Raw genomic sequence first — 20,256 nt, forward strand, 5'->3', positions numbered from 1 at the left:
CCACTTTATCTGACTCACCAAACGTACAGGGTCCTTTCTTTATATTCAACAGAGTTCTAACAGGTGATTTTGTGAGCAAGGCCACGGGTTGGCCGAAACGTCAATTCGCCAAGTACCTCTTTTCACTGATTCAAGTTTAATAAACTTTTGATTAATGCAATTGGAAACCATACGAGTGCAGTGATTATTTTGACTTTATGACTTGTGGGATCGAGTATCCCGTTCACTGGCACTGTGAACTATATTCATTGAGTGCTAGCTTTCATTATTCTGCCCGGAAGTCATCTTGACAACCCTGGGTTGCCATTACAACGATTGGTCTCTCGCGATGACGTCACAGGGCCTCCAATCGGAAGCCTACCAAATATTTTGTGATCAATATACTGTAGATTGCTGCATTAACGGGATTAAACAACTGGGGGTGGTACAGGCATCACAGCTGGCAGTGACAGCCGAGTCTCAGCTATCATGTAAGCCGAGCTCCTTGTGGTGACTACGCCTGCACAGCGCATGATCGCCACGACATACTTATACATCAGAGGTCGAGACTGCTTACTGCACTCAAAACGTATCTACTGGGTCATGTCGACCATGTAAATCCTTCTTTTGTATGCACTATATTTACTAATGAAAAAGAAAAGGAAAGTCCAGTCCTGTTGAGCCGGACTCCAATTTTTTCTATTTTCTTTGATGTGAGGCCAGGGCGAGGCTGGTGTCTAAGCACCAGGTGGATGAGCATAGAGCAACTGGGTGAGCTGGAATCAAGTTTTTACTCTTTGAACTTAGTTGGCTTTAAAACAAATTTAAAATTCTGGATAAAACTCTGTTATTGTAGAGAAATTCACACTTGGCCCTCATTGCACAATTCGTGTTGTGGATCATAAAAGCGAAGTTTGGCCACAAAGACTGGACTTGGTCTTGTAGGGACCATATGAGCACATTAAGCAGCACAAAAGGGAGAGGAGGTATATTTATTAAATAAAATATCAGGGTTCTAGGAAGCCATTGTAATATTTTACTTAAAATGATTTTCTAACTTGTCAGCACTTTCTACATAAGGCTAGGTTCCCATTGCGTTAGGGCAATCCGTTTAGCGCATAGCGCTAGCGGATTGCGCTAACGCAATGTATTTTTTGGGGTCGCATTTAATGTCCCCGCTAGCGCAGATCCCCGATCTGCGAGAGCGGGGAACGGACCTCGGGAGCGCCTCGCGTCACAAAAGAACGGCACATCGCTAGCGCGTGCCGAAAATGGCACACGCTAGCGATCCGCGTCACCATTGTTGCCAATGGGTGCGCTAACGGACGGGTTGCACGGCGTTAATTTCGCCGTGCAACGCTGTCCGTTAGCGCTGTCCCATTAACACAATGGGAACCTAGCCTAAGCTGTCATTAGACTTTGTAGTTTACAGACCAGGACAGATAAGAGTCAGAATCTTCTAATTTCAGGGGGTAGTTGGATCCTCCAGGTTGTAAGTTCTATAGAAGAAGGAGTTTCAATGCCCAAAGTAATTGAACATGTTTCGAGTGGAGGAATATGTACGGGGTCTAATGGCAAAATGGTGATCACATGATTATGTTATGTCCAGACTAAACCGCTGATAAAGCAGTGAAAGCTGATGACTGAGATGAATCTGTGATTTCACTGCATTTAGTGGTTACTACTCACCTGGGTAGTCATATGAGGGAACCTCCTCTTTAATCTCTGTAGTACTAATGTTGGTCAGATCTTCACCCTGAAACAACAGACAGATGGAGAAGTCACATCTATGATCAGCTCTAATCCTCCATCTCCACCGTTCTCTTTACAAAAGTATAAAACATATACAGTATTATTTGGACTATAAGACGCGCCGGACCATAAGACGCACCTAGGTTTTAGAGGAGGAAGTTAGGAAAAAAATTGAAGCAAAAAAATGTGGTCAATTCTGTACATAATATTCACAATTCCGGTATATATGGTCCCCTCATCCCCATCCTGATACACATGACCCCCTCATCCTTATCTTGGTATATATGGCTCCTCCTCATCCATATGTCCCTATCCTGGTGTGTATACCCCTCTTATTCCTGTCCTGGCATGCATGACCCTCATCCTAATCTTGGTATGCATGGCTCCCTCATCCCTAGCCTGGTATGCATGCCCCCCTTATCTCTAGCCTGATAGGAATGGTCCCCTTTATCCCCATCCTGGTATGCATGCCTCCTCATCAATATCCTGGTATGCAGGACCCCATCTCATCCTAGTATGCATGGCCCTATCCTTAACCTGGTATGATTGGCCACCATCCTGATCCTGGTATGCATGGAACCATGCTTATACTGCCATGATTGTCCGCCACCCTCATCCTGGTATGAATAGCCGAATTAGAAAACATAAATTTTTTTTTTAAAAAGCAAAAAACATATTACACTTACCTTACCGGCACTCCCCCATAGTGTCCTACTACTTTGCTAGCAGCTGCTTTATGCTTGTAAGCAGCACATGGCAGGGACGTCATGCGCTGCTTACAAGTCGAAGGGCAGCTGCCAGAATACTCACTGCTCTGCATGCCGAGACTGTGTGCACGGAGAGCAGTGAGCATTCTTTGCTCTTCAGTAGAGCTCACAGTGTCAGCCGACGGCCTCCTGCAGCGACCGGCAGGTGGTCATGTGTGCCGCTACTTAAGAGAAATGAATATTCACTGCATTCCACTCTCATGGGCGTGGAATGCAGTGAACATTCATTCCCATTAGTTGCAGCCAACAGCCGCAGGAAGGCTCCGGCTGACACTGGTCGCGCTACTGAAGAGAAATGAATGTTCACTGGCCTCTGCGCACACAGTCCCGGGATGGGGAGTAGTGAGTATTCAGGCAGTTGTCCTTCGGGTTCCAGCAGCGCATGACGTCCCTGCCATACGCTGCTTACAAGCATAAAGCAGCTGCTGGCAAAGGAGCAGGATGCTGTGAGGGAGCGCTGGGAAGGTAAGTGTAATTTTTTTTTCTATGTTTTCTGATGGGGCCCTGGATACCAGGATGGGGGTGGGGGCCAATCAAACCAGGATAAGGATGGAGCCTTGCATACCAGGACTGGGATTGGGGCCAGTCATATCAGGATGCAAAAGGGAAAAAATATTCATTGCCTTCCACGCCCATAGGCGTGGAATGCAGTGAATATTAATTTCTCTTTAGCAGTGGGCACAGGAGTTAGCAGCAGAAGCCGGCTCCTGCCTCTGTGACTCACTGTTCCGCCAATGCCGCTTCCCCACCTCAGCCTGTACATCCAGACTATAAGACGCAACCCCCATTTCCCTCCACATTTTTGGAGGAAAAAAGTGCGTCTTATAGTCCTAAAAGTATGGTAATACTGGTGGATAAAACAAGACTGAACACAAGATCTTTACAGCCGTCTATACATCATAGGGAAGATCTCACGGCACCTTCTCTCCACCTACCTGATGATCCTGAGGAACATCTAGATTTTCTTGTTTACAATCCTGTGGAAGAAGAGGATGGGGACAGCTCTCTGGTGTTGTCCTCCTACTGGATAGAACTGGAGGAAACACATACACAGGGACTGAATTCATTCTTTACATAGAGATAATTATAGGCCGTGTGTATTTAGTCCTGTCAATTACCTGGCGATGTGAGGGGCTGGGAAACTGCCATCATAACGTCCTTGAACAGATCTTTGTGCTCTTCTAAATACTCCCACTCCTCCATGGAGAAATAGACGGTGACATCCTGACACCTTATAGGAACCTGACACATACAATAATACCGTCACCTACCTGTTTCCTTCATAGTCATGGGATCATGGGGTGCATTAAAAGAGGTCTGGATACACATGATGAGAGCATTATACTGCCTCTGTACAAATCCCTAGTTAGACCGCACATGGCGTACTGTGTCCAGTTTTGGGCACCGGTGCTCAGGAAGGATATAATGGAACTAGAGAGAGTACAAAGGAGGGCAACAAAATTAATAAAGGGGATGGGAGAACTACAATACCTAGATAGATTAGCGAAATTAGGATTATTTAGTCTAGAAAAAAGACGACTGAGGGGCGATCTAATAACCATGTATAAGTATATAAGGGGACAATACAAATATCTCGCTGAGGATTTGTTTATACCAAGGAAGGTGACGGGCACAAGGGGGCATTCTTTGCGTCTGGAGGAGAGAAGGTTTTTCCACCAACATAGAAGAGGATTCTTTACTGTTAGGGCAGTGAGAATCTGGAATTGCTTGCCTGAGGAGGTGGTGATGGCGAACTCAGTCGAGGGGTTCAAGAGAGGCCTGGATGTCTTCCTGGAGCAGAACAATATTGTATCATACAATTATTAGGTTCTGTAGAAGGACGTAAATCTGGGGATTTATTATGATGGAATATAGGCTGAACTGGATGGACAAATGTCTTTTTTCGGCCTTACTACTAACTAACTAACTATAGTGTTAGTATATAATGTCCCAGCATCCCCAGCAGTGTCACCTCTCCAGTCAGCAGCTGAATCATCTTGTAGGCAAGTTCTAGGATCTTCGGGTCATTGACATCCTCATGTATCAGGGGGTGAGGTGGAGGTTCCATGATTGGGCTCAGGGTTCTTCCCCATTCCTCAGACACAGGGTCCTGACAGCGCTCACTAGAGGTCTTCTTCACCACTGTATAATCCTGGTTATGGAGAGACACATTAATAAATCTCACTACAGACATTTCCAGAATCCTCACCTCTCCAGCTCTGTCCATCTGTTATTCCCATAGATAAGAATGATGTAATGTGACGTCATCAGAATCTCTCACCTCTCCAGTAAGCCAGAGGAGGATCTCTAGGTTAAGTTGTAATAGCCTCTCCGCCATTTTGTTCTTGTCCATATCCAACCTTGATGGGTAAATCAGAATAACTGTCAAAGTATAGAAGATCTCTGCTGAGAGGATTCAATATCGAGGGGACCTTAATATGAAGATAATGAGACCGATGTAACATCATAAAGAATCCCATGTAATAATACAAATACTGGAGATGATAAGAGGGAACATATGAGGAGACTTAATTTGAGGATGCTATATTATCTAGTCTAGTATGGCTTGGGATATCAGTTGAATTGCTGACCAAGTCATCTCCTCCATGCTCCAAATCACTGGCTTAGATGGCAATAGGTATTAGATGGCAATAGGTATCTCTAATTTTTTGAAACTGACAAGGAAATATAGAGACTGGTGGAGGACTCAAGCAGTGGTGACACAGGAGTAGTGTGGAGTCATTCATGTGGTATTATCTTTACTAAATTGTTTTTTTTTTCCTGACTTCTACTACAAAACCTACTGTACATACTTTAGTCCACACATCAAACAAAAACAAAATAAAAGTTCATGAGCCAACAGCTATGTAGAAAATCACTAAATCTTTTATAGGTAAAATAAGTCTAGGTCCAAAAGATGAATATATCAGTTTTAATTGCGTAATCCACAGTCCACCCCCGGAGGAAGGCAGGACTGGCCCTATTCCAGAAGAGAGGACACTAATGGGTCGGTGTGTGTCTCTACTTCACAGCACTGTTATTACTATTGTTGTATATACAGCTAACAAAGAAATCCCCTAAAATATCAATATCTATTAATACATTTAAAAACAACCCAAAACTATACGAGATATAGAAAAACACACAATGGTGAGGAGACATGTCGGCTAATATCTGTAGACAGAGGAGATAGATGCCCAGCTGATAATGTGTATTGCTGAAGGCTTTTTTACATTCTATGAAAAACTAATCTCAAAGAAAACAATGTGAATTTATGGAACCCAATTGTCCCCATTCCCACTTTTTATGCTCTCCATTAAGTTCACGAAGGGTTAGACCCACTCAGAGGACGACAAAACCTAAGTTATACCCTACTAAAAGTACCGTATTTTTCGGATTATAAGACACTTTTTCCGCAAACATTTTGGGGGAAAATGGGGGTGTGTCTTATAATTCGGATATACCTTACCTGCCGCTGTGGAGCAGGGTCCCAGGGTCACTGCTGGAGGAGGCAAGAGTGGCGCGTTGCTTCAGACCCCAGGTGGGACACTGGGGATGTTCAGTGGTGAGTGGGACCCGCCGACATTTTGTGAAAGCCCGGAGGCCCCGTACTTCTATGGCTTACATTACAGTGGACTCCGGGAAAATAGCTGCAGGGGCAGCGCATACACAGATGGAGATCTCAGCGCCAAGATCTGCATCTCCACATGCGCCACCCCCCAGCAGCCATTTTCCAGGAGTCCTCCGCAATACAGTGGGGCAAAAAAGTATTTAGTCAGTCAGCAATAGTGCAAGTTCCACCACTTAAAAAGATGAGAGGCGTCTGTAATTTACATCATAGGTAGACCTCAACTATAGTAGACAAACTGAGAAAAAAAAATCCAGAAAATCACATTGTCTGTTTTTTTAACATTTTATTTGCATATTATCGTGGAAAATAAGTATTTGGTCAGAAACAAAATTTCATCTCAATACTTTGTAATATATCCTTTGTTGGCAATGACAGATGTCAAACGTTTTCTGTAAGTCTTCCCAAGGTTGCCACACACTGTTGTTGGTATGTTGGCCCATTCCTCCATGCAGATCTCCTCTAGAGCAGTGATGTTTTTGGCTTTTTGCTTGGCAACACGGACTTTCAACTCCCTCCAAAGGTTTTCTATAGGGTTGAGATCTGGAGACTGGCTAGGCCACTCCAGGACCTTGAAATGCTTCATACGAAGCCACTCCTTCGTTGCCCTGGCGGTGTGCTTTGGATCATTGTCATGTTGAAAGACCCAGCCACGTTTCATCTTCAATGCCCTTGCTGATGGAAGGAGGTTTGCACTCAAAATCTCACGATACATGGCCCCATTCATTCTTTCATGTACCCGGATCAGTCGTCCTGGCCCCTTTGCAGAGAAACAGCCCCAAAGCATGATGTTTCCACCACCATGCTTTACAGTAGGTATGGTGTTTGATGGATGCAACTCAGTATTGTTTTTCCTCCAAACACGACAAGTTGTGTTTCTACCAAACAGTTCCAGTTTGGTTTCATCAGACCATAGGACATTCTCCCAAAACTCCTCTGGATCATCCAAATGCTCTCTAGCAAACTTCAGACGGGCCCGGACATGTACTGGCTTAAGCAGTGGGACACATCTGGCACTGCAGGATCTGAGTCCATGGTGGCGTAGTGTGTTACTTATGGTAGGCCTTGTTACATTGGTCCCAGCTCTCTGCAGTTCATTCACTAGGTCCCCCCGCGTGCTTCTGGCATTTTTGCTCACCGTTCTTGTGATCATTCTGACCCCACGGGGTGGGATTTTGCGTGGAGCCCCAGATCGAGGGAGATTATCAGTGGTCTTGTATGTCTTCCATTTTCTAATTATTGCTCCCACTGTTGATTTCTTCACTCCAAGCTGGTTGGCTATTGCAGATTCAGTCTTCCCAGCCTGGTGCAGGGCTACAATTTTGTTTCTGGTGTCCTTTGACAGCTCTTTAGTCTTCACCATAGTGGAGTTTGGAGTCAGACTGTTTGAGGGTGTGCACAGGTGTCTTTTTATACTGATAACAAGTTTAAACAGGTGCCATTACTACAGGTAATGAGTGGAGGAAAGAGGAGACTCTTAAGGAAGAAGTTACAGGTCTGTGAAAGCCAGAAATCTTGATTGTTTGTTTCTGACCAAATACTTATTTTCCACCATAATATGCAAAAAAAATGATAAAAAAACAGACAATGTGATTTTCTGGATTTTTTTTTCTCAGTTTGCCTCCCATAGTTGAGGTCTACCTATGATGTAAATTACAGACGCCTCTCATCTTTTTAAGTGGTGGAACTTGCACTATTGCTGACTGACTAAATACTTTTTTGCCCCACTGTATAAACCATGAAAGTACGGGGGCTCCGGGCTTTAACAAAATGTCGGCGGAGCCCCTGCACCACCAAACACCCATAGCGTTGCACATCCGAACACCCCTTTCTCCCAGTCTGGGGTCCGCAGCATCGCCCCACTCCTGCCTCCACCAGCACTGACCCTGGGACCCCGCTTCACAGCAGCCACCACTCCCGGTAAGCAATAAGACGCATGGATAGTAAGAAGCACCACCATTTTTTTTTTTTTTTTAAAGGGTTTTTTTCTTATTTTTCTCCTCAAAATTTGGGGTGCACCTTATAATCCGGTTTGTCTTATAAACTACAATACGGTAAGTAAAATGCAAAAGTGCATATAAATAACATAGGGTACTTACTAAATACTGTTTTTGATTAAAAAATAAAAAGTAAAACCATGTATGCTTTAGGTTCTTGCACTCAGTGCACCCAAGGGTGAGGCCTCACTTTCTTTGAGCTGGACATTACATTTATATAGCTTCCCATTGCTGGGTGTCCATACTTGGGCTTCGGCCCTGCTTGGCACCTATTGACTGAGGTCATTTTTGACAAATCCTCAAAAGAATCTTCATTGTGAATAATGATTAAGAGTTTATCAAACGCTGAGCTTCTGTACACATACTGATCTGGGTGACAGCGTATATTACTAGAGATTAGGACCGTCATGACAGCATATGTAGCAATATGTTATATGTTCATGTGGCCTCTAGGGGTCTCACTACTTTTATGTGTGTTCTATATTCTTTGTTTGGAACTTGTTGGATGTTGTTGTACTCGGAATTCATGTAATGGAGGTTGAGACATGATGTGAATAAAGAGCCTGGAGATACTCACAGAGTGTGATTTATGACAGGATTCATCAAACAGAACATGGTGGCAGCCGGGCACAGAACCTGCAAATTCTTAGAGCTTATATGAGGCTGGAACTGCACAGATCACTGCAACTGTAAGTACAGATTCCCTGACAGTACAGAAAAATGGAGACTGGTCTGAAGCCCCCTCAGAGATTGGATGTCACTTCATGTAATCTGTCCCAGACTTGGAGACATTGGAAGGAAGAGTTTACACTGTATGTGGATCTGACTGTCGGCCCCACTGATGACAAACGGAAAGTAAAGCTGTTTTATTACCTAATTGGGGAAAAATGGCAGAGAATTAGCCCACACCTTGCTCCCAGACACAGACAACCTCCTCCTAGCAGACATTGTGCAGGCATTTGATAAACACTGTGACCCAAAGAAGAATGAGACAGTGGAAAGATATAAGTTTTTCACAAGACATCAGGAGGATGGTGAAAATGTGGACAGATATCTGACAGAGCTGAGGAGACTTGCGGAAACATGTGGCTTTGGAGAGATCAGGGACAGTCTAATCAAGGACAGAATGGTGTGTGGCATAAAGGACAGTCATCTCAAAGAAAGATTACAGAGAGGAAGGCATGACTTTAGAGAAATGTATGCAAATCTGCCGGGCTGCTGAGCTCACAAAGCACAGCCTGAAGATGATGGCAGGCACCAGTGAGAATGATGATGACAAGGTACATGCAGTATCTATGAAAGGAAAGACAGGACCAGACTACCCTATAAACACTGTCCACTGCAAGTATTGTGGGAAAAGACATGAGAGAGACAAAACCAAGTGTCCAGCATATGGGGAAACCTGCAGGTCATGTGGCAAGAAGAATCATTCCTCTGCTGTCTGCAGGCAAGGAAGAGGCAAAGAGTACAGACAGCTCCACACTGTGACACCAGACACTGACAGTGCAGAGGACATTACATGGCTACAAATGCAGTCTACAACAGAGAAAGTCAATGTAGTCGGGCAGTCAGTAGTGAAGGATGCCAAGCAGCTTTATGCAACATTCTTGTTGGATGAGAAGCCCATTAGATTTCAGCTGGATTGTGGAGCAAGCTGCAATGTAATTTCATTTGATCTGCTAAACAAACAGGTTTCTATTGAGCCAACTGACAAGGTACTGGTGATGTACAACAAAAGTGTTCTGAAACCAATGGGGACATGTAAGCTAAAAATACGAAACCCATGTAACAGAAAGAGTTATAGAGTTGAATTTACCGTGTTACGGGGTGGCAACCATGTACCATTACTGGGAGTAAAAGCAGTTCAGGCAATGGACTTAATAAAAGTACAGTCTCAGAACATTATGTCTGTTGAAGTTGCCCAGGATATACAAAATCCAAAACTAAATGCAGAGCACAACTTGGACATGCAGAAAATAAAAGCAGAGTATGCTGATGTATTTGAAGGTGATGGATGCTTTGAAGGTAAATATAGGCTAGAAATTGACAACACAGTGCAGCCCACCAGATTACCTACAAGAAGAGTGCCTGTAGCTTTAATGCAACCGCTGAAAGTAGAACTGCAAGATCTACAGAGAAGAGGCATGATAGCACCAGTCCATAAGAGCACAGATTGGATCAGCAGTTCGGTCATAGTGCAGAAACCATCGGGCAAGTTAAGAATATGTATTGATCCTAAGCCACTCAACAAGGCGCTGAAACGAAATCATTACCCAATGCCAACATTAGATGATGTTCTACCAGATTTATCAAAGGCTAAAATATTTTCTGTATGTGATGTAAAAAATGGATTCTGGCATGTGGCCCTGACTGAAGATTCAAGTTTATTGACAACATTTTCTTCACCATTTGGACACTTTAAATGGCTGAAAATGCCCATGGGACTAAAACCTGCTCCAGAGATATTCCAGCAGAAATTGATGCAGGCTTTGGAAGGACTTACTGGAGTGAAGACAATAGCGGATGATATCCTAGTAGTGGGAGAAGGTGAAAATATGTAATCTGCAATCAAGGATCACGATCAGAAGATGATACAATTTTTGAACAGATGCAGAGAAAAAAACATAAAGCTGAATTTGGACAAATTCAAATTGAAAATGACAGAAGTGGCCTATATTGGTCATCGACTGACTTCAACTGGGGTCAAAGTGGATCCTGAAAAGGTGAGAGCAATACAAGATTTGCTTACCCCTACTGATGTTTCTGGAGTACAATGATTCTTGGGCATGGTGAATTATCTCTCAAAATTTTGCAGACATCTGTCAGACATGTGTGAGCCACTGAGACAGCTAACCCACAAAGATGTGCGCTGGGAATGTACAGAAAGCCAGGAGACTGCTTTCCGAGCAGTAAAGAATGCCATTGCAGATACAGCAACCCTAAAGTATTTCGATCCAGATCGAGAACTGGTGGTACAATGTGATGCTTCGGAAAAAGGCCTTGGAGCCACATTAATGCAGAACAAACAGCCAATTACATTTGCAAGCAGAGCCCTTACAACAACAGAGCAGGGATATGCGCAGATTGAGAAGGAACTACTGGCTGTGGTATTTGGGATGGAGAAGTTTCACCAGTACACCTATGGTCGACGGGTAACAGTGCAGTCGGATCACAAACCATTGGAGAGCATTACAAAGAAACCATTACTAAATGCCCCAAAGAGACTACAGCGCATGCTGTTGCGACTTCAGAAATATGATGTTGACATCGGGTACTGTCCAGGAAGAGACTTACTGATTGCAGAGCTTACCTTCCTATCACAAATGATGAGGAGGAAGACATTGAAACCATCAATATGTGTAACTACCTTGCAGTGTCAAAAGAAAAGGTCAAGCAAATCCAGACTTTTACAGAAAAGGATAAAAGTCTCCAGAGTTTAAAGACTGTCATCTTGCAGGGCTGGCCAAAATACAAGCAGCATGCTCCGAGGGAAGTCTCACCATTCTTCCACATAAGAGATGAATTGTCAGTGCAGCAAGGAATCATCTTTAAAGGAGACAGGGCTGTTATACCTGAAGTTCTCAGAAGAGGCATATTGAAGACATTGCACTCTTCTCACTCAGGCATGGAAGGATGCCTACGTCATGCACGAGAATCAGTTTATTGGCCAGGAATGAATGACCACATAAAAAATTACATAGCACAATGTGAAATATGTGCATCCTGCAATGATAAGCAACCAAAAGAGACATTGCAACCTCATGAAATTCCACATAGGCCTTGGTCAAAAATAGGAACAGACTTGTTCACATGGAATGACAAAGAATACCTGATTACAGTGGACTATTTCTCTAACTTCTGGGAGGTTGATTTGGTGCAGGACACAAGGGCGAGAACAGTGATTAAAAAACTCAAGGCCCATTTTGCCAGGTATGGCATTCCAGATATCGTTTTCTCTGACAATGCGGCACAGTTTACGTCGGAAGAATTCAAAACTTTCAGTAAGAAATGGGAATTTGAACACCAGACGTCTTCTCCAAGATATCCTCAGAGTAATGGGAAAGCAGAGTCAGCAGTAAAAACGGCCAAAAGACTCATGCAGAAAGCAAACCAGGCGGGTGCTGATGTATATCTGTCTATACTGGATCATAGAAACACACCCACCCAAGGCCTAGACAGCAGTCCGGCAGAGGCTCATGAGTAGGCGTACAAAGACACTAGTACCAACTGCGTGTCATCTGTTAGAGCCAAAGCTGCTGGGAAACATCGAAGCTAAATTACAGAAGAATCAAGCTAGGCAAGCTTTCTATTACAATAAATCTGCAAAGGATCTGCCTGAGCTCCAGAGAAATGACAACATTCGGCTGCAGCCAAGCACCACATTTGACAAACACTGGCAAAAGGCAAAGGTTGTCCAGAAACTGGGACTTCGGTCTTACGAAATTCTAACAGACGACGGAAGAAGACTAAGGAGGAATCGAAGATATTTGAGGAAAACGCAAGAAAGAGATGATTCATGGCCTTTTGAACAGTATCCAGACACCCAAGACAACGAGGCAGCAAGTACAAGTCAGGCACCAACAGTGACAGCTGACCATCAGGGTGAGGACTCTGGCCAGAGACAGACAATATCAGAAGAACTACCAGATGTACCAGATGTAGAAAGTGACACATCTTATATTACCAGAGCTGGCAGAATTAGCAAAAAGCCGGCGCACCTCAAAGATTATATCTAACTGGACGTACTAGGTTAATTTCTAACTTTGTCATAGTATACATTAGTTTAGTATCTTTTATTGTTCCTCTAGTTAAAAGAGAAAGGATGTAGCAATATGTTATATGTTCATGTGGCCTCTAGGGGTCTCACTACTTTTATGTGTGTTCTATATTCTTTGTTTGGAACTTGTTGGATGTTGTTGTACTCGGAATTCATGTAATGGAGGTTGAGACATGATGTGAATAAAGAGCCTGTGATTTATGACAGGATTCATCAAACAGAACAAGCGTACACCTTGGTTTTGATGACATGGCTTTTAGGCTTTTTTAATCAAAAACAGAGTTTACTAAGTACCGTATGTTATTTATATGCACTTGTGCTTTTTACTTACCATACTTACTGTGTGATAGCCAGTGTGAACATGCTCCTACACGTTGTTTACCAGCTTGTACTCCAGTTCGTTTCTTTTGGTTTTGCTGCACTTGGAGGAAACCTGTAGTGTCAGAAGTAAATTCCATAAGTCAGTACATAGGGATTTAAATAAACAAGATACTCTGCCCCTTTGTCACTTCGATGCCTTCATATGTCAGGGATACAGATGATCTCTTGGTGAAATTAGATGGTATGGTCATAGAGAACAATACTATTTGGCTTCCACAGATGTAGAGGCACAATATAGCAGTATTCCCCATGAAGAAAGGATCATGGTGGCTAATTATTTTCTTAAATCCAGAACCATACGATGTAGTGACATAACCTATTTCTTCCCAAATTACTTCGATTTATCCTTACCCATAACTATTTCCTATTTAATGGGAAGATATTCCACCAGATCAGAGGGACCGTGATGGGGGGTTCCTGTGCCCGTCTTATTAAAATCGACTTCTGGGCTGGTGGGAGGAAATGGTAATCTTCCAGGAGGAATTTGATGGAACTCCAAGATAATGTCCTGGGTCATATACATAGACGAAGTGTTCATTTTTATGGTCTATATCTGCTATAGGTTTCAATTTATTTATTACATACCCAAATATGAACAAGTTCAGAAGATGGCTCTATTGAACTTCCCGTTATGTGCAGTGCGCATTTGAAGCAGGGAAGTGTACACTCGGCTACAGAGGCGCAGTGATGCTGCTGACATGAGCGAAGTACAAATGGGAGATTTGGATGAGCTGGTGATGACACCGACATGTGAAACTTACACTATCGTTCAAAAGTTTAGGGTCACCCAGACAGTTTTGTGTTTTCCATGAAAACTCATTCTTTTATTAATCAAATGAGTTGCCAAATGAATTGAAAATCTAGTCCAGACATTGACAAGGTTCAAATAAAGGATTTCTATTTGAAACAATAATTTTCTCCTTCAAACTTTGCTTTTGTCAAAGAATGCTCCCTTTGCAGCAATTACAGCATTGCAGACCTTTGGCATTCTAGAAGTGAATTTGCTGAGGTAATCTGGAGAAATTTCACCCCATGCTTCCAGATACCCCTCCCAAAAGTTGGTTTGGCTTGATGAGCACTTTTTGAGTACCATACGGTCAAGCTTCTCCCACAACAGCTCAATGGGGTTGAGATCTGGTGACCGCGCTGGCCACTCCATTACAGATAGAATACCAGCTGCCTGCTTCTTCCCTAATTAGTTCTTGCGTAATTTGGAGGTGTGCTTTGGGTCATTGTCCTGTTGTAGGATGAATGGATGAATTTGGCTCCAATCAAGCGCTGTCCACAGGGTATGGCATGGCGTTGCAAAATAGAGTGATAGCATTCCTTATTCAAAATCCCTTTTACCTTGTACAAATCTCCCACTTTACCAGCACCAAAGCAACCCCAGACCATCACATTACCTCCACCATGCTTGACAGATGGCGTCAGGCACTCTTCCAGCATATTTTCAGTTGTTCTGCATCTCACAAATGTTCTTCTGTGTGATTCAAACACCTCAAACTTGGATTCATCTGTCCATAACTTTGTTTCCAATCTTCCTATGTCCAATGTCTGTGTTCTTTTGCCCATATTAATCTTTTCCTTTTATTAGCCAGTCTCAGATATTGCTTTTTCTTTGCCACTCTGCCCTGAAGGCCAGCATCCCGGAGTCGCCTCTTCACTGTAGACGTTGACACTGGCGTTTTGCGTGTACTATTTAATGGAGCTGCCAGTTGAGGACCTGTGAGGCATCGATTTCTCAAACTACAGACTCTAATGTACTTGTCTTGTTGCTCAGTTGTGCAGTGGGGCTTCCCACTTCTCTTTTTACTCTGCTTAGAGCCGGTTTGTGTTCTCCTCTGAAGGGAGTAGAACACACCGTTGTAGGAAATCTTCAGTTTCTTGGCAATTTCTCGCATGGAATAGCCTTCATTTCTAAGAACAATTATAAAACCAGAAACACATGGGCTACTTGCACATTGAACAAGTCTGTAGGAACCTGTACACACCACCAAAAAACTTGAAAACACAAAAGAGCACAGTGAGGTCAAAAATACTCTGCTGTAAAAAAAAAAATTACAGTAATAAGCAAGTGCTTGTCAAAAGATGGAAAAAAAAACAGATCAACTAAATACCCTGTTTTTTCCATCTTTTGACAAGCACTTGCTTATTACTGTGATTTTTTTTTTACAAAAGAGTATTTTTGACCTCACTGTGCTTTTTTGTGTTTTCAAGTTTTTGGTGGTGTGAACAGGTTCCTACAGACTTGTTTAATGTGCAAGTAGCCCATGTGTTTCTGGTTCTATAATTGTTCTCTTGTTTCTACAAGACTGGGGAGTCCATCACTCCTCTGTGGGTCATTTGCATTTAAGCTGTTCCATCCTGCATGTCCACATGGATATTCCTTCTCTGAACCCAGCTTATACAGGTATTATACAGATGATCAAGTTTTAAATACATCAGATACGGATTATATACATTAGATAGGACTGCTCTATTATGGGTATACCTTGGCGATTGGTGGAGCAGCTTAGTATACATTTTTTTGCAAAAAAACTATCAACTAAATACCCTGTTTTTTTCCATCTTTTGACAAGCACTTGCTTATTACTGTGATTTTTTTTACAACAGAGTATTTTTTACCTCACTGTGCTCTTTTGTGTTTTCATTTCTAAGAACAAGAATAGACTGTCGAGTTTCACACGAAAGTTCTTTTTTTCTTGCCATTTTCAGAGTTTAATGGAACCAACAAATGTAATGCTCCAGATTCTCAACTAGCTCAAAGGAAGGTCAGGTTTATAGGTTCTCTAATCATCCAAACTGTTTTCAGCTGTGCTAACATACTTGCACAAGGGTTTTCAAGGTTATTCTAACCATCCATTAGCCTTCTAACACAGTTAGCAAACACAAAGTAGCATAAGAACACTGGAGTGATGGTTGTTGGAAATGGGCCTCTATACACCTACGAAGATATTGCATTACAAACCAGACGTTTGCAGCTAGAATAGTCATTTACCACATTAACAATATAAAGAGTGTATTTCTGATTCAATTAATGCTAGCTTCATTGGAAAAAACTGTGCTTTTCTTTCAAAAATAAGGAAATTTCGAAGTGACCCTAAACTTTTGAATGGTAGTGTATGTTATCACACCCACAGGGATGTGATGACATGGAAAGATGGCCGACTAGTCTGGAGAGACCAACACCTCATCTGCTAGTCAGAAAGGAATTAGCATAGGAAAAGCAGAGCTTATAAATGTTTTTATAAACATTAATTACACTGAATAACATTATACAGGGCTGGTTAGGGAGGGAATTTAATCATAAGTATGTGACTGCTGCTGGTGTTGGAGGCAATAAGGGACTTGACAGGTTCCAAGAGAAAAATAAATATCACAGTTTTAGCAAAAGAGAAAGAACATTCTCCATTCTTGATGAGGACAGGGAGAAGACATCTTCTATATATCTGAGGTAACTGAGAAACAACATCCATTATTGTATCTGAGGCAGAAAGACAGAGGCAGAGAGCGTCCTCCATTATATCTGGGGCACAGAGAGGGGGAGTGCTGTGTTCCCCATAGACACCTCCCAATATATCACCATGACAGCCGGGGCCTAACAATGGGGTCCTAGAACGACATCATTAAATTATAAAGAGAAGACAACAAGGTAAAATCCAGCTCCATTCACTAAAGAGAAAAAGTTCTACTGCTGGGATAATCTGTCCCCAGAATGTCTCCATTACATGTACAGCTCCCCCCGCAGATAACAGCCCCTCATACATCTATAGCACCGACCCCACATCTCCAGCCCTGGGAAACTGATCCAGGAGGTCGGTGTTGTGTCCTGGGGTCATCTGTATCTGCACCAGGAGTGGGGGAAGGGAGGAGTTACTTATTAGGAGGTGGGTGACATATTATGGGGGGCAACTTGTAGTGTCATAATGTGTGTGGGAGGGATGGCGGTACTGGGGGAACATTATACTGTGTGTGGGGGAATGGCGGTACTGGGGGAACATTATACTGCGTGTGGGGGGATGGCGGTAATGGGGGAACATTATACTGTGTGTGGGGGGATAGCGGTACTGGGGGAACATTATACTGTGTGTGGGGGATGGCGGTACTGGGGGAACATTATACTGTGTGCGGGGATGGCGGTACTGGGGGAGCATTATACTGTGTGGGGAGATGGCGGTACTGTGGGAACATTATACTGTGTGTGGGGGGATAGCGGTACTGGGGGAACATTATACTGTGTGTATGGGGGATGGTGGTACTAGGGGAACATTATACTGTGTGGGGGGGATGGCGGTACTAGGGGAACATTACACTGTGTGCGGGGGGATGGCGGTACTGGGGGAGCATTACACTGTGTGGGGGGATGGCGGTACTGGAGGAACATTATACTGTGTGTGGGGGATGGCGGTACTGTGGGAACATTATACTGTGTACAGGGGGATAGCGGTACTGTGGGAACATTATACTGTGTGGGGGGATGGCGGTACTGGGGGAACATTATACTATGTGTGGGGGGATGGCGGTACTGGGGGAACATTATACTGTGTGTGGGGGGGATTGCGGTACTGGGGGAACATTATACTGTGTGTGGGGGGATGGCGGTACTGGGGGTGCATTATACTGTGTGGGGGGATGGCGGTACTGTGGGAACATTATACTGTGTGGGGGGATGGCGGTACTGGGGGAACATTATACTATGTGTGGGGGGATGGCGGTACTGGGGGAACATTATACTGTGTGTGGGGGGGATTGCGGTACTGGGGGAACATTATACTGTGTGTGGGGGGATGGCGGTACTGGGGGAACATTATACTGTGTGTGGGAGGAGCAGAGGGGGCACAGTACTAGGCGAGGATTATGTGTCTCCTTAGTTGGGTCGTATCTATCAGAGGGGAATAAAAACGTTATTTTTATAAAATGACAACAAAAAACATCTAAACAGTGTCAGTGCTGAAGGGGTTACTGCCCCCCCAGTAATGGGGAATCTCCAGCACCTACCTCCACCTGCAGAGCCGCACACCACATATATGGCTGCTCTGTGCGCACAGGACCTGTGATGAGGTCACAGGAGGGGAGGAGTCAGGGGTCACATGATCAGGGGCCTCAGTGTATGCAGGACTCTGCTGTGCTGGTTGTCATGGTGCTGGATGAGGGGAAGTTTATGTGTGGGGTCAGAAGAGGTTTACAGTGTGGATGTAGCAGAGCCGCGTGTGTACGAGGTGTACGGAGCGGAGCCATGTGTGTACGGAGCGGAGCTGTGTGTGTACGAGGTGTACGGAGCGGAGCCATGTGTGTACGAGGTGTACGGAGCGGAGCCGTGTGTGTACGAGGTGAGCGGAGCCGTGTGTGTACGAGGTGTACGGAGCGGAGCCGTGTGTACGAGGTGTACGGAGCGGAGCCGTGTGTGTACGAGGTGTACGGAGCGGAGCCGTGTGTGTACGAGGTGTACGGAGCGGAGCCGTGTGTGTACGAGGTGTACGGAGCGGAGCCGTGTGTGTACGAGGTGTACGGAGCGGAGCCGCGTGTGTACGAGGTGTACAGAGCTGAGCCGCGTGTGTACGGGGTGTACGGAGCGGAGCTGTGTGTGTACGAGGTGTACGGAGCGGAGCTGTGTGTGTACGAGGTGTACAGAGCTGAGCCGTGTGTGTACGGGGTGTACGGAGCGGAGCTGTGTGTGTACGAGGTGTACGGAGCGGAGCTGTGTGTGTACGAGGTGTACAGAGCGGAGCCGCGTGTGTACGAGGTGTACAGAGCTGAGCCGCGTGTGTACGAGGTGTACAGAGCTGAGCCGCGTGTGTACGAGGTGTACGGAGCTGAGCCGTGTGTGTACGAGGTGTACGGAGCGGAGCCGCGTGTGTACGAGGTGTACGGAGCTGAGCCGCGTGTGTACGGGGTGTACGGAGCTGAGCCGCGTGTGTACGAGGTGTACGGTGCGGAGCCGCGTGTGTACAAGGTGTACAGAGCGGAGCCGCGTGTGTACGAGGTGTACAGAGCTGAGCCGCGTGTGTACGAGGTGTACGGAGCGGAACCGTGTACAGAGCGGAGCCGTGTGTGTGCGGAGCGGAGCCGCGTGTTTCCGAGGTGTACGGAGCAGAGCCACGTGTTTTATTGTGCCCCCCCCCCCCCCCCCTAGCACACCCAGTTTTCCCCTTACAGCCGTTTCTCTGCCCTGGGCCCAGTCCCGGGAGTGCGGCTCGCTCGCTTACAGATTTGGGACATCTTGGTAGAAGTCTCTCCCGGTCTCTTACTTACGCCAGCATTACACTTTACGTATAGAAAATCGATCAGAGTCTCCCTGTCGAGAGTCGCACAAGTGTTCTCCGTATGGTGATCTGTGTAATGTGTTTGCAATGCGATTTCCTCGCGCCTATGTATCCGTATAATATCCGTATGGCTTTACATTTCTCACTGCTTTTCCCCAATGAATTTAATGGCTCAATGGGCTGAAATGAGGAAAATGTGTGCGTATTTCTCACAAGTCACACGGATGGTCCGTGTGGTGTCTGTTTTTTTCTCGCACCCAGACTTGCATTGGCGAGACTCGGCCGATATATGCGTACAATCGCAGCATGAAGCGATTTCAGTGGCACGCTGAATAAGCCCAAGAATAAAAACCGCGATGGGAGCTGCCCCATAGATTAACAGTGGTCCGAGTGCTATGCAATGTTTTCTCACATAGCACTCGTCCATATTATACACTAGTGTGACACCGGCCTAACACGGACTCACGGTCCCTTTTCCAGCATTATTTGCCCCTAACTACGAGCACAATTACCCCGCACCCTTTTCCACAGTTTTATGTGTGGAATGTAACGTGTGATTTCTCTACTTGGAGACAAATAGACGCCACACATGAAGGAATTATCACCAGTCACCGGATGTCTACTATATGAAGGCATTACATTTTTCAATGTCCTCTTCTGTTTTTAGGATGTTAGAAGGATTATGAGCTTAGCAGGAAATTCCCTCAGTGGA

At 44.6% G+C, this 20,256-nt stretch overlaps 1 protein-coding gene across 1 annotated transcript in view; it reads right to left on the reverse strand.

Annotated features, from left to right (window-relative positions):
* The window catches only part of LOC138663798 (zinc finger protein 773-like), a 56,741-nt gene extending 38,404 nt beyond the window's left edge, over positions 1-18,337 (reverse strand). Inside the window, exons 1-7 of the mRNA XM_069750142.1 lie at positions 18,280-18,337; positions 13,241-13,333; positions 4,780-4,858; positions 4,471-4,650; positions 3,617-3,740; positions 3,434-3,531; positions 1,669-1,735 (exon numbers count right to left, since the gene is read on the reverse strand). Of these exons, the coding sequence (XP_069606243.1) occupies positions 1,669-1,735; positions 3,434-3,531; positions 3,617-3,740; positions 4,471-4,650; positions 4,780-4,858; positions 13,241-13,263 (571 nt within the window). The 5' untranslated portion in view covers positions 13,264-13,333; positions 18,280-18,337. The remainder of the gene's footprint in view (positions 1-1,668; positions 1,736-3,433; positions 3,532-3,616; positions 3,741-4,470; positions 4,651-4,779; positions 4,859-13,240; positions 13,334-18,279) is intronic.
* Between the last annotated feature and the right edge of the window lie 1,919 nt (positions 18,338-20,256).

The sequence above is a fragment of the Ranitomeya imitator genome, chromosome 2 (assembly GCF_032444005.1).
Source record: "Ranitomeya imitator isolate aRanImi1 chromosome 2, aRanImi1.pri, whole genome shotgun sequence".
Taxonomy (NCBI): domain Eukaryota; kingdom Metazoa; phylum Chordata; class Amphibia; order Anura; family Dendrobatidae; genus Ranitomeya; species Ranitomeya imitator.